Source organism: Pagrus pagrus (genome assembly GCF_965226575.1).
Source record: "Pagrus pagrus genome assembly, chromosome: 1".
NCBI classification, from domain to species: Eukaryota; Metazoa; Chordata; class Actinopteri; order Spariformes; family Sparidae; genus Pagrus; species Pagrus pagrus.
The window spans coordinates 11127040-11140719 of record NC_140185.1 but is presented as its reverse complement, the minus strand read 5'-3'; the positions used below and the strand labels follow the sequence as shown (position 1 = coordinate 11140719).

Here is a 13680-nt window from a genome sequence, read left to right as displayed (position 1 = left end):
ACCGCTGCTCCTTCATGACAGGTTGTTTTCCCACACATATCCAGCTGTAGTCCAGCAGCAGTAGCAGCAGCGGTGGTGGTGGTGGTAGTGGCCAGTGGAGCACAAAGGCAGGCTTGTTGTCTGGTGAACGTGTCTGTGTGCATATGACTGTGTGTGCGTGCGTGTGTTTCTGCGTTGTGCACGTGCACTCCCCCGCAGATAGTGAGAAGGCCAGAGCCAAGTTGAGGCAGAGCTGTCTCCATAACCCCCTCCACCCCTACTGCAAGCTGTAATCCAAACAGCAGCCCACGCCCTCAAGGCCCCAGCAGGCAGAAAGAGCATTCCTCTGAGCTGACTAACCACACACACACACACACACACACACACAAACACACACACACACACACACACACACACACACACAAACACACACACACACTGAAATGTATGATGACATAAAATCCATTTGATATTAGTTCACTAATCCCCTTGGTTAACCGGCCTGAATGAGGTAGTCAAATGTCTTTACGTGAGTTTATAATAATAAATATAAAATCACATGTTAAATCAAAAGCTAACCACAATAAACTATGGGATTTCATTCAAAACATTTCAAATACTTCTTTCACACATTGTTTTGTTAGTTTCTAAATAAAATATAGCTGTCATTCATCCACACATCAAGAATATCAGCAATAAAATCATAAAATCACAATATGTTGATACCATCACTGTATGACTCCTCCTAAACACAGTATACAATTCCATTACATTATTATCAAGCAGTAGCAACCAGGTTTAGCAACTTAGTTTTGACTCATTCAGTTTGCTTTTAAGTCAAAACTCTCTGGTTACAACAAGGTAAACACCATAACACACATACACTTCACTTAGTGTGTGCATCTGTCGTGACTCACAGCTGTATTCTCTTTCTATCAAACAAATCAAACAATGACAGGAATCCTGAACCCAGCTTATTACAGTCATTAGAGCAGCCAAACCACACGCAGACAGACAACACACATCAACTTTGTGTGACCTGTCTTGCACCGTGTCCCTGTTGAACAATGCTGTCTCGGATGACTCAGGTGTGAAGCTTGACATGAAAGCTACCTAAAGGGAGTGAGAGTGTGTGCGTGTGTAGAAAAGGAGATGGTCGACTTTTGGCCTCACTGAATAGTTAGGATAAAGGTGAGAAAAGTATTCTGATCATGTAACTGTTCATTTGTAATATTGTGATTGTTTTATGATTATTCAATCACTTTGCAGGGGGGTAATGGACATCAATTATTCCTGTGTCAGTGTCAGGCTGTTGCTACATAATCTAGAGCTGCTACATTTATCTATTGATCTATAAACAGAAAATTAATAAGAATCTTTTTGATCATCTTGAAAATGTATTATTCTTATAGCACTAGCTTGATGAGCCGTTTGTATGCAGTATAGAAATGATGCTGCTGAAATGTAAACCTCAGAAAGATGGAAATATGACTCATGATTTATAGTCTCTAGAAGTGTATGATGTGACTTTTACCTCGGTCCGGTGTTCAAAAAGCAAACTAGAAAATCGAAATCAATTGTAATATTGAATAACAATACTTGTAGAATTTGCACCCCAAGAACTATACTATACTAACAAATAGATCACACAACCTTATTCAGACCAAACAACTAATTGATTAATTGTGAAAATAATCAATGGATAATCGGCATTAGTTGCAGCCCTAGTCAAAAGTATCCAGTTTAACTGGTATTGACAGATGCTTCTGCAAGTGATTTGCAATGACGGTGTTAATCATCAGCTTTTAATATCAATCTTTGGTTCAACTTCAAATCCACTGCAATCCAAAACTGCACCTAAACCTGGATTTAACCTGCGCAGGTGTTGCTTAAAGTTAACCGCTGTGGCCGTATAATCATCACCCTCCATCTTCGGCTTTGCTCTCCACCATGCATGTCCATTCTTATTAACTGAAAAGTGAATTTGGTGTCTCAGCATTTCACTTGCGGCGTCATTCTAACAATCACAGTAAGAAATCAGCAAATACGATGACTACTACTGATTCAAGAGACATAATGGCGATATCGTAATAAAAATCAGTAGTGCATCCACAACACACACAATTCAGACAAACAATACGCACTGATACAGACAGGATGCACACATTTCTGCTACAGGTCGACTATGCTAACTGACAGGATGTATGCATACGATATGTACAGTATGTATGTGCGGCATTCAAGCAGGAGGGGTATCTCTTTCTCACAGAAGCTGCAGTGTGTGTGTGTGTGTGTGTGTGTGTGTGTGTGTCCTTAAAGCAGTCTGTCATCCAGACACACGCAGACACACTTCTTTTGAAGTTGAACTGCTGTCTTGCTGGAAAACAAACCAGTTCTATCTTAGCTATTAGCGTGTTTCTTTTTTAGCATGCAAACCACAGTAAACACAGACTCTGTCTGATAAGCTGCAGAATCCAACACGCTGCCTGTTGCCAAATATTCTGTCTCCTTCTCTTCCTTCATCTAAACCCCTAGCTTTCAGGTTTGCCTTTCTCTTTCACTCAAAATGAATCCCTTTTCTCACCTCTGTTGCTTTCACTCTTTAATTTGTCTTCTTCAGTCTAACATTTATGTGTCTTCCTCCCTTATTAAAGCACGCTCTCCCACTATGATAACAAGCCCTCCCCTGCAGCACCAGACACAACACTGGGAATCCCCAACTCCTCTTCATCCCTTTGTACTCCCACGTTTTCTATTGCAAACTTTCTCTCATTCAGATAAAAACTTGTCCTTTTATGTTGGTATTAATGTATTCACCTAGTAGGGCTAAGAAGAGCTGATGTGATCTTCAAAATAGTCTAAAAACTGGCACAATTTTATTTAAATCAGAGCTATTTGAAAAGTAAGGATGTACAATATATAAAGGGCTGATAATTTATGACTAGAGAGCCGAACATGTTGTTGCTGGTGTACATATTATTTTGGTCTTACAGTTCAAAAGGCAGAAAACTTGTTTTTTCTCATCAACCTGACATCAAAGAACTAGTGCCAACAAAGGCTGACTGTTGCGTCGCCTCACATTGCCTGTGTCTCGACCTAAAAGCTGCACCTGAACGCACTACAAAGACTACAGCTGACGGCCAACTAACTCATACGTCCCGCGCCTGTGTTAGAGGAAATAATTCTCCATACTAACAGGAAGCGGTACACTGTATTAGTCATTCAAAAAGGGACACCAGAAGACTCGTGACTGCAGATATCTAAACCATTGTAATGATAAAGAATCTTGCTATTGTAGTCACTTCTAATCAAGAATATGTCTGATGAAAATCTGCAAATGGCACTGGCGAAGATGTGGAGGTGAAAAATAAGGGGAAATCACGCTACACGGGTGAAATCACAGGCTTAAGGGGTTATCCCTCTCTTCTCCCATTTCATTTCTTGTGCATTGATTCGCTTAGATGAACAGCCAATCAGAGTGATTTCTCTCACCAACAGGCTCTACCAGTGATTCTACGTGCTCAATCGGCCAAAAAGCCGCTAACTATGTCTAACTAGTGCCAACGGTGCAGGACACACGACAGCAACTAGGGCCACAAACGCTGAGCGGCAGGCCACACACTGGCTGATAGCCGAACACAACAGATCTTTTTAGTGCTGTGGAATATTAAATCATCCATCTTTACTCATTACATCTTAGCCTTTCTTATCCTCATTCATGAATAAACTACAAACTTTTTTATAAAATACAAAATTATGAAATTTACCATTATCTTATCGGTATCCGCTGAAAAAAATCCATATTTATATGTAAATCTATGTATCCAAGTTTTCTTCTTTTGGTCTAATCCCAACCACGTTTTACTCTGAGTCTGACGCAGCTCTGGTATGAAATAGTGACTACAGGTTTCTGTAATTAGAGGATAACCTCAAGATTTAAGTTGATCTATGGGTTGTGACTCTTACAGTCATAAATCGTGCTGTTTGGATCCCAAAGAAATGGCTATGAAGCACCAGTTTTAGCACACAATGAGCTGACTAAATAATTTAAGAAAACCTCTCAACCAACACTAAATCGTACAAGAATCTCAACAACCCCGTCAAGTATCAACACATATAAATACTGTTGTGTTCTTGTCCTGTAAATTGCAATGTTTGTATTTGAAAAGGGTGTCTCTTTCCTGCTCTGCTTCCTCCCTTTCTTCCTATCTCCCTCATCCTCATTTTATCACATCTTTTATTTCAGTGCCTGAGACTCCTTCACTCCCTCCTTCCTGCCCTGACATGCAGCTGTGAGAATCAGACTGCAGTCTTGCTGCCAGGAGGGATGTGTGCGGACAAGACGAAAGCACTCCCCTGCACTGGCCCAATCTCAGGGAAAGTTAAGGTAGGTAAGAGAAAGGAATCCACTCCCCCAGGCTCTGTGAAAAGACACAACACACTCTTACACGCAACAAACACCTTGGATAATTTATTTTACCACTGGTGTTCCCCCAGATTATTTTACTGCTCCGTAAGCTCCTATGAAAACCTCTTAACTCATAAGCCACTGTCAGACATATATACCTGTAACATAAGTGGGTTTATTTTTCAATAAGGGTCAAGTCAAGGGTTGTTTGGCTTCATTAACAAAAGAACAAAAACTATTGCGTAGTTGACTGCAATCAATTAAAGCAAAAAGGAGTTCCAGTTTTTCCGGTGTGATGATTTTCTGCTTTTATTTGTTTTATATCAATATAAATTGAAAATGTTTGGGTTTGGACTGTTCGTTGAAGAAAAACAAACAATTTAAAAGTGTCAAACAGATTAATAAATGATGAAAATAGCTGTCGGTTGCAGGCCTGTTTGAAATACAAGTTAAATAATATCACTCTGTGACTGTGAAAAATTGTATTAAAATCATTTTTAAAGTTAAAGATACGATTACGATACACAGACCTCTGGATCGATCTAAATGTACTGTCAACTGGTCGATGGCCCGATTATAAAGTTATGAATCGGCTGAGTGAAGCTGATATGCTGCTACCTCCTCACAAAATCGTTAGCACAGAAACGTTAGCTTAGCGTTGCCAAGGGAACAAAAGCAACATGTCCGACAAAGCCGAAAAGATTTATAATGCACCGTCAAATCTAAAATCAAAAGTCTGGAAGAGATTTGGATTTTATAAGAAGAATGGGAAGTTGGACAAGAAGCATGCCGTTTGTAAGCTCTGTAGAACAGCACTCAAGTACAGTGGTAGCACCACAAATTAGCGTTCACCTGATGAGCTGGAATGGTGAAACCTGTGCAGATGACAAGGATGCTAGTAAAGCTAGCACTAGCAAGAACACACAAGACAAAGACACGGAGATTAAACACTTAAACGCTTTTTCCAGCTACAACTTAGCCACAACTCTTGGAGGTCTAAGGTAATCATCACATCTTTAGCCCGTTTTATTGCTAAGGACTTACGACCTGCCTGCTTTTGAACGTATTGCTATCATTAGCTGTATTCTGTGACTGCTGGTAGAAATATTTGAAGGTAAGCAACTTTTATAGAATTGGCTTATTCTAATTGATAATAGAAAATGAATGTCTACATGAAACTAAGAATTATATCGGATTGTATCGTATCGTACCCAAACCAGATCGAAACGAATCGCACCAAATCAGAATCAAGTCATATCAAATTGTTCCATAATAAAGAGAATCGTCCTTGAATCATATCGTAGCCCATGTATATAGATACGTTTCGAATCGTCATATAAGAGAGATGCACACCCCTACTGAAAAGGTTTTTATACAAGTCTGCCTGCTAATTAGTTTATTATTACTAATTATTTAATTAGTAGATTAGTCAATCAAAAGAAAATTAGTTACCAACTATTTTGACAAACGATTAATGGTTTCAACCGGGTTTTAAACAAAAATGTCAAACATAGATGGTTCCAGTTTCTTTGCCATTTATGATAGTTGATGAAGAGTTTTGGGGTTTTGGACTGTTGATTGGACAAAAGAACGCATTTGAAGGCGTCATTTGAGTTCTGGCAAAGTGTGATAAGCAGTTTTCATAATTTTTGACATTTGATAAACAATTAATTTGTTAGTTGTGAAAAAAATCAGCAGATTAATCTATAATGAGAATAATCTTTAGTTGCAACCCTTTTTGTTATTGTAGCAGCGGGCTAAATTAAAAAATGTAAACATGTCCTGATCTGACATTGTTATGTTAATGGTTGGGCAAGTCTAGGTATGAAAATGACTTGGTACAATTAGGGAAAGGTCTTGGTTTGGGTTAAAACAACTCATTAGTTCATGTCAGGGAAACATTGTGGTTTGGGTTAAAAGAACTACTTCCTTCAGGTTAAGGGTTAGGGAACAATCATGGCCATAGCAAAGAGAAACTAACTGGACTGAAACAGGAACTGAACAGAGGCCTCCTGTGTCAAGCCTTTTGTTGACAAATCAAACTAACTTGACCTCCTCCCTCTACCTCTGACTTTGCAGCTATTTCCTACATTGCTCTACAGGCAGACAAGTGTCAGTTCAGTGTGAGAGTATTCAGTTATTGGGCAGGTAACCACCTGAGATATTTACCATCCTACAGGTATGACTGAAACAGACTTGGCTTCTCTTGTTTAAAGGGACTCTCAGTGCATTTAAAAACAGAAGTAATCTGTGAGTCATCTTTTCACGTTCAGGCAGAGCAGGCCACCACACTTCACATCCACCCCTCGACCATAGGAAACTGGTAGATTTTCATGGCTTGACGCACTTTACACACCAATGTTTGTGACTAAGTTTACAGCTCACAGAAAAAGAGGGTTTTAAAAAGGAGAAACAGAGAAAAAAAGGGGGGGAGGGGGGAGGGGAGGTCAATACCACAATGCCACAATTGCTTGTTGTTGAGCGACTAAAGCTTAAACTTGGACTGATGCCTTAGCGTTCACTTTGCTCATTGCTCCTAAAAAAAGTAAAAACAAAACCACAGTGACCTAAAAGGGGAGTAGCGAAAGGTCCAAACTGATATACTGTGAAAGCCCTTTGTTTCCAATTTTAAATGGGAATGCAAGACTGAGAGACTGTGACTAACGTTTTTTCATAAGACGTGGTCTTTATCTCCAGTGTAAACATATGGGAACATACACACACAGACACACACACCGCCCACATTAACCACCCACACACAACCCAACCCCAAAAATAACTGTCTCAACCAAACCTGCCCAGTTGTGATACCGTGGCTTCTAACCAGAAACTATCATGTTATTTTATATGTCATCTAGCACGTCACAGCCTTCAAAAATAAGACAGCTAACTTTCTCCTAAACATCTCATTTGTATCACCAGGCAAGCTGAAAAGTTAGTAAGTAGCAGTAGGTTTAACAGACAAAACTTACAGGTAGGAGTAGCTTGGGATAGGGCTGCAACTAACAATTATTTTCTTTGTAGATTGTCTGGCGATTGTTTTCTCGATTAATTGGTTAGTTGTTTGGTCTAGAAAATGTCAAAAGAATAATGAATGTGTGTTTCTCAAAGCCCAGGATGACGTCCTCAAACGTCTTGTTTTGTCCCGCATCAAAAGATAGTGGCGTAAAGAAACCAGAAAATGTCCACATTACTGGAATGGGAACATTGACTTTTTTTTCTTAAAAAATGACTTAAAACTATTATTCGAAGATCAACATAGTTGGCGATTAATCTAATAGTTGACAACAAAATGATTAAATAAGGTTCATAGGTTCATTAAATCGTCTTTTGATAACACAGGGTTGTACAACAAAATGCAAGTTGTAGTAAGAAAAGTGTCTCACAGCCTGAGACAAATTATCTGTTGCATCTCTACTGCCGAGATAGCAAAAATGTACCAGACATGTTCATCCTGCCTGCGTGGAAGGGCTGTGGTCCAGATTTGGGCCAGTTCTGGTTTATTCATTTTCGTTCTTGGCTGACATGTGGTTATGTTCTGGCCTGCTTGTGGCTCAGACCTGCAAACAGGAGTGGACTGCCCAACGGCCATCATTCCATGTGGTGTGTGGGCAGGATGAACGTGTCTGGTGTAGGCCAAATGTGGGCCACAACAATTTTGCTATCTGGGTGTTGAAACAGTAAATTTGATAACATTTATTTCCATCAACTTTTAATTGGCTGATTATTTTCTCAATTGAATAATTGTATGACCTATAAAACATCAACTAACAGTTAAAAGTAGCCATCACAATGTGTTAGTATCCAAGGTGATTTCATTAAATGTTTTAAATATGAAATGTTTTTTTTAATTTTTTTTATTTACTGTCAAGTAAAGACATGGAAAAGCAGTAAATTCTACCATTTTAGAAGCTTGAAACCAGGAAATATTCACATTTAAGAAGGTGGAATCAGAGAATTTATTAAAAATGTTTCTTACCCAAACCGATAAATCCATTGCCGAAATAGCTGCTGATGAATTCAATAGTCGACAACTAATATATTGATCGTTGCAGCTAGTTTCGAGAAATACTTAAATTAACTTTGTTAATCAAATCAAATCAATTTATTTACACAGCCCAAAATCACAACTGGAAAATGTCAGCTTTCAGATTTCAAAATCAGCTTCTGGTATTCGGCCCTCTTAGATCTGATCATTCAGCTGTGATGAGTAAATAACATGTTTTCCATTATTTCAATACCAGCAATCCTACCTCAAATTACCACAGCAGAAACCTGATCTGCTCTTCCACCACCGGATACATCTATAGACTCAATCAATACACAGTGCCTGCTTCCTTCAGCACTCAGCATCACGGCCAACCGTCATCAAGAGGTGTAGCGATGAGCCTCATCAGGGAGTTCATGTATCAGCAAGAGATAGGAGCTGACCTCCCTGTGGACAGGCCCGAACACGCAGGCAGCTGCTGGCAGTGAGCCAGAACGTACAGGGAATTAATAGAAACAGCAGCTCTCCAGGGACACTGTTAGGCCACACTGACAGCCAGTTCTGATCTGGGGTCATCTTAATGCACTCTGCCTCTTCCCCTCCGCATTATTGGTGGGAAAGATGAAACCTGGATCATGGCAAATGTTATTCAACTTTCCGGGGAGGCTTAAGTCTGAACGCTGGTCCAGGCCTGTGCAAGCTGTGATATGCACACTTGTGGCAATCAAGAATGTGGGAGTGCCCTGCGTGCTGTTAAATCTTGACTTCCCTCACATGCAACTGGGATTTTGTGTACACAAGCAGAAGTTTGAGGCCTTTATTTGTCACTTACAACTTGCAAAAGTAGTGGAAAATTAAAGAGCTGTGAACACACACTTTGTTGCCAGTTTGAGTTACACCTGCCTGAGACTCATGCGGTCTAATATGACAAACCAGCAATAAATCCTACGCTGTAGATTGTGTGGCTTTTGAATTATTTGGCACTATAGCGAGAGGTCTTTCGGTTATTTAGACTACTCTCATTTATGGCTGCAACTAATGAACGTTTTCATTAATGATTAAAGTGCCACTTATTTTCCAGATAAATCAAATAATAAGAATGAGGTTTTTTTCTTTTGTCAGAAAATTGTAAAAAGCCCAAGATGATTTATTCAAATGTCTTAACTAATTTGACTAACTGTCCAAAACCGAATTATGTTTAGTTTACGTGACAAAACAAAAGCATTAAAAGCTCAAATTTGAAAAGTTGAAACTGGTGAGTGCTCGGTAGTGAATCAAGTTTTACTACTGTAGGTATACAAGAAAAAACTGACAACTGAGTGTAATAGATGATGGTCCATTATACTGTATGCAGGAATGCAATTCACATATTGGAGAATGTTAAGATAGACAAAGACTTAAATTCAACATTACTCCTGCTAGTCTAGCCCTTTTCACACAGAGACGCCGCATTATCGCCGCAGCGGCGGTTCGCCAATTCTGTTCACAAAGAGCCAAGCAGCTCCGGCGTAAAAGACGAACCAGAATGTAATTCACACAGCAAGGCGGCGCCGCGGCTCCAAAAGAGGCGTGACGATACACGTCATGGTGATGACGTATGTGTTTTTTTCAAGGTGTTTCCCCCGGTGTCCTCCTGTTAATCTAAACATGTACACACTGAATGTTTATAATCATATGGATGCAGTTATTATGTGTTGTGATTGGGATCCTGACCCACCAAACAACCTTTTTCAGGCAGAAATGTGACTAAGAGTCGGTAGGACCGACAGGCTGACAGACACTTCTCCACGTATAACTGCGGTATTTTTTTTCCTCATATACCTGTAAGTTGCCAAAGACACGACCAGTTACTACATTACTGTTGTTTGGTCCTGTAACGTTGCTTTGTGGGACATTTCTCTATATTTTGTTGAGTGTTGGACCTGTTTAGTTATCAGACAGTGAACACCATCAGATCGACACGCCCTCGCTCCACACTGCCGACTTATCCGTTCACACTGGTTCGGTTCGCCAATAATGCGCCTCTGATACTACCTCCGAAGGCGTATCAGAGGTGGAGGGAAATTTCACCCCTCGCCCCATCTGAAACTTTCACACAGAGGCGGATGTTGAGAATGGGCGCAGGATCCCCGCATGCAAACGGCAGTGTGAATGGGGCTTCTGATACACAGACTGTAAGGAACTGAGATTGGAGCTGCAGCCTTTAGTCGATTGATTGATTAATTGCCAACAATGTGGTCATCGATTAATTGTTTTGAGTCATTTTTTAAGAATGATGTCCAAATTCTATGATTTCTCTCTGGTTTCTTTGCTCCTCTATATGACAGTAAACTGAATATCTTTGGGAGCCCAACCGATACTCGATTTTTGGGGCCTAAGTCGCTATTGATATATTGGCCACTACACACACGTATTTGGCAATGATCTCTCAGATGTGCTTATAGAAAAAACCACTGCACTGAAACAGTAAACTTTACTGGGAATTTAATAATTCTAAAGTCTTCCAAGCATCTTTATCTGCATTAGAATCCCTAAATAGAAAGTTTTCATACTGGCGCATATCAGACAACATATGAGCCAATCCCTATAGGCCAATATCGGCCACTGATATATCTGTCAGGCTCTAATATACAGTTTTATATCATTATTGTGATATGAGACTATATATATATATATATATATATATATATATATATATATATATATATATATAGTCTTACAGTTTGGATATTGTTATTTCATAGTTTTAAAGGCTTTACAGTAAAGTACTACAATGTTCTACATGTTCCTATAGAGTGGTGTAGCAATGACATATTTTTGTAGGCTAACCTGGAAGCTAACATGGCCCTGGTTCCCTAATCAAAATGCCTATGGGATTTTTGAATTGGATTTTGGATTATTGCAGAAAATAATCTCTGCAGCAAACAACAAAAGTTTATGATATTTACACATTTTGTTCAGCAAGATAATCTTCACAGATGAACCACCATGTTGTGATTTTCAAAATGTAAATAGACATCTTACTACACAATAACTATTCACGTTTTCTATAAATTGATCCATCTACAAGTTGTTAAATTAGAGTAGAATAGTTTGCACCTGAAGTCGGCCTGTAAAGACGGACTACTGAGAAGATGAGCCTCCATGTTTGGTGTGATGACATTTAAAGTCTGTGACAACATCTGTAGTCCCATCTAGCCACTTGTTAGCAACTGCTGTTTTTAAGACACGTAAGCACTTTAGAATTAATATGTGGGACTTTAATGATGTATTTTATGTCGTAGAACAAAACGTATACAAATCTTTGGTCTGTGGTAACCACAGACCTTATTTCTGGCACTTAACCCAAAACTAATTCAAAAACATCATAGACTTTAGATAGAAAGATAGACAGATTTACGGGTTTCAGGACTACAAACTACATCACTTTATACATGCCTGTACACATCATTATATCCACACGACTGATGATTATTAATCAAAAATCTCATTGTGTTAGTATCGATAGTCCTCCTGACTGTCACAATATTGTTATCAGGCTATTTGGTGGAAATGAAGTGATTTTGAGGAGATTTTAAAATATCAAGATATAAATCATGTATCCTGATAAAGCCTAAACAAATATTAGGATATTACATTAAGGCCATATCACCCAACCTTACCTCTACTGATATGAAACACACTTTTAGAAAGTGAGACCTTTAGAGGACGTGGTCTATGTTTACAAACAGCTCCTCCTGAGCTCTTACCTGTCACAACCTTTCATCAGAGGAGGAAGGTGACGACTGAATCCCTCAAACTATAATACAGCAGTTTGATATCTCATGCCAGAGTGTAAATACAGTGTGGACACTACACAAAAGGCTGTATGGAGGCAGTGAAAGGAGAGCCACAGCTCCACTGACTCGCCTACGCACTCACACTAACCCACAGCGTTAGAAAGCGTCCCAGATTAAGGCCAAGTTATATAACTTGGACTCCATTTGTGCTTTTGCTTTGCATGTGCGCTGCTGGCTCGTCAATGCACACGTTAACAGTATATCCCCTCGTGAACAGAATCACGCCAGTATAAAGCCAATTTGATGAGCTAAGCTGTTTCAAAGTGTACATTTGATGGCATGGCAACAAAGTGGAGATATGATTTGCTAGCTTTCTTTATGGACCAGTGTTAGCTTGTGGAGCATTACCTCAGCCTCCGTGTTACTGTTCATAAACGTAAAAGGAAAGCAGAGTTAAATATTGACGTGAGACAGGAAGTGGAAACTTCTCTGTCAAGTAAACATGTGTACGGTGAGCATGCCACAGTTACGATACGTGTGTGTAACAAAGCTGTAATTAAATAAACAGTGTCCACCTCAGCAAGCTAACTCGGGATGCTGCATTCACGGTCACCATCAACAGCGGCGCCTAAACTCTCCTTACCTTGGTATGGTGATGCATTTCGTGTTGATATTCTGGGTGGTGATGGCTTTCTCCAGTTCGTCCAGCTGTCCCGTCTTCTTCAGCTTCTTCACCAGACTTTTCACCGCCTTTTCACACCATTTCTCCTCCTGGCCGTTCTGCTCTCCCTTCTTCCAGCCCAAAAGTCTTTTGACAATGGGGGGAGTGAAAGGCAAAATTGACATCTTGAGTTCAGTTTAAGTCCTTCCAGTGTCGAGAAGTGCGTCCTTTCTGGACAAAACACGGGGACGGCCGCTCCTCACACGGTCCAGATAGTTGAGAAGAACGCGTTGTTTAGCTGAAGACGGGTTGTTGTTGTTTATTAAGCGCCTCACAGATGCATCTCAGAGTTAAAGCCTCCAGTTTTAGCGCACTCCGTCTGTCTGGCTCGGGCTCAGCGGTGGACTGTGCACCGGCAGGCTGTTGCGCTGTGGATTTAGTGCTCCTCCGCTAAGAAACCTAGATCCGTCTGCACTTCTTTTAAGCCGGAGCTATTTTAAATATACCCGACCTTAATCACACCCAAACTACTTTTTTAACTCGAAAAAAGCCCAAACATCGAAGTGAAACCACTTTGCTGGTGTTTTCCTCCGGGTGCTCTAACCCTCGTTCAGCAAAGTTTTGTTGAGTTCAGAGTCCTCCGCCGTGTTGGGTCGCCGGCTGAAGTCTGCTCGAAGTCTGCATCAAATGCAAATGCAGGAGCTGCTGCTGAGAGTCTCTATTCAGGCTTCAGACTGCACAGCAGACCTGTGAAAGGCCAGCCCGAGCAGCTGGCCAAATGTGCTGCGCTGATATTGCACAATCCAATGCCTTTATCTGTGCTGATAAAATTGCATGCGCACACCCATGCACACATCTCTTGAGT

At 40.2% G+C, this 13680-nt stretch overlaps 1 protein-coding gene across 1 annotated transcript in view; it reads right to left on the bottom strand.

Moving 5' to 3' along the window:
- The window catches only part of LOC311263115 (mothers against decapentaplegic homolog 3), a 39025-nt gene extending 25768 nt beyond the window's left edge, over positions 1–13257 (bottom strand). The window contains exon 1 of the mRNA XM_084363012.1: positions 12798–13257. Within this exon, the coding sequence (XP_084219138.1) occupies positions 12798–13000 (203 nt within the window). The 5' untranslated portion in view covers positions 13001–13257. The remainder of the gene's footprint in view (positions 1–12797) is intronic.
- Between the last annotated feature and the right edge of the window lie 423 nt (positions 13258–13680).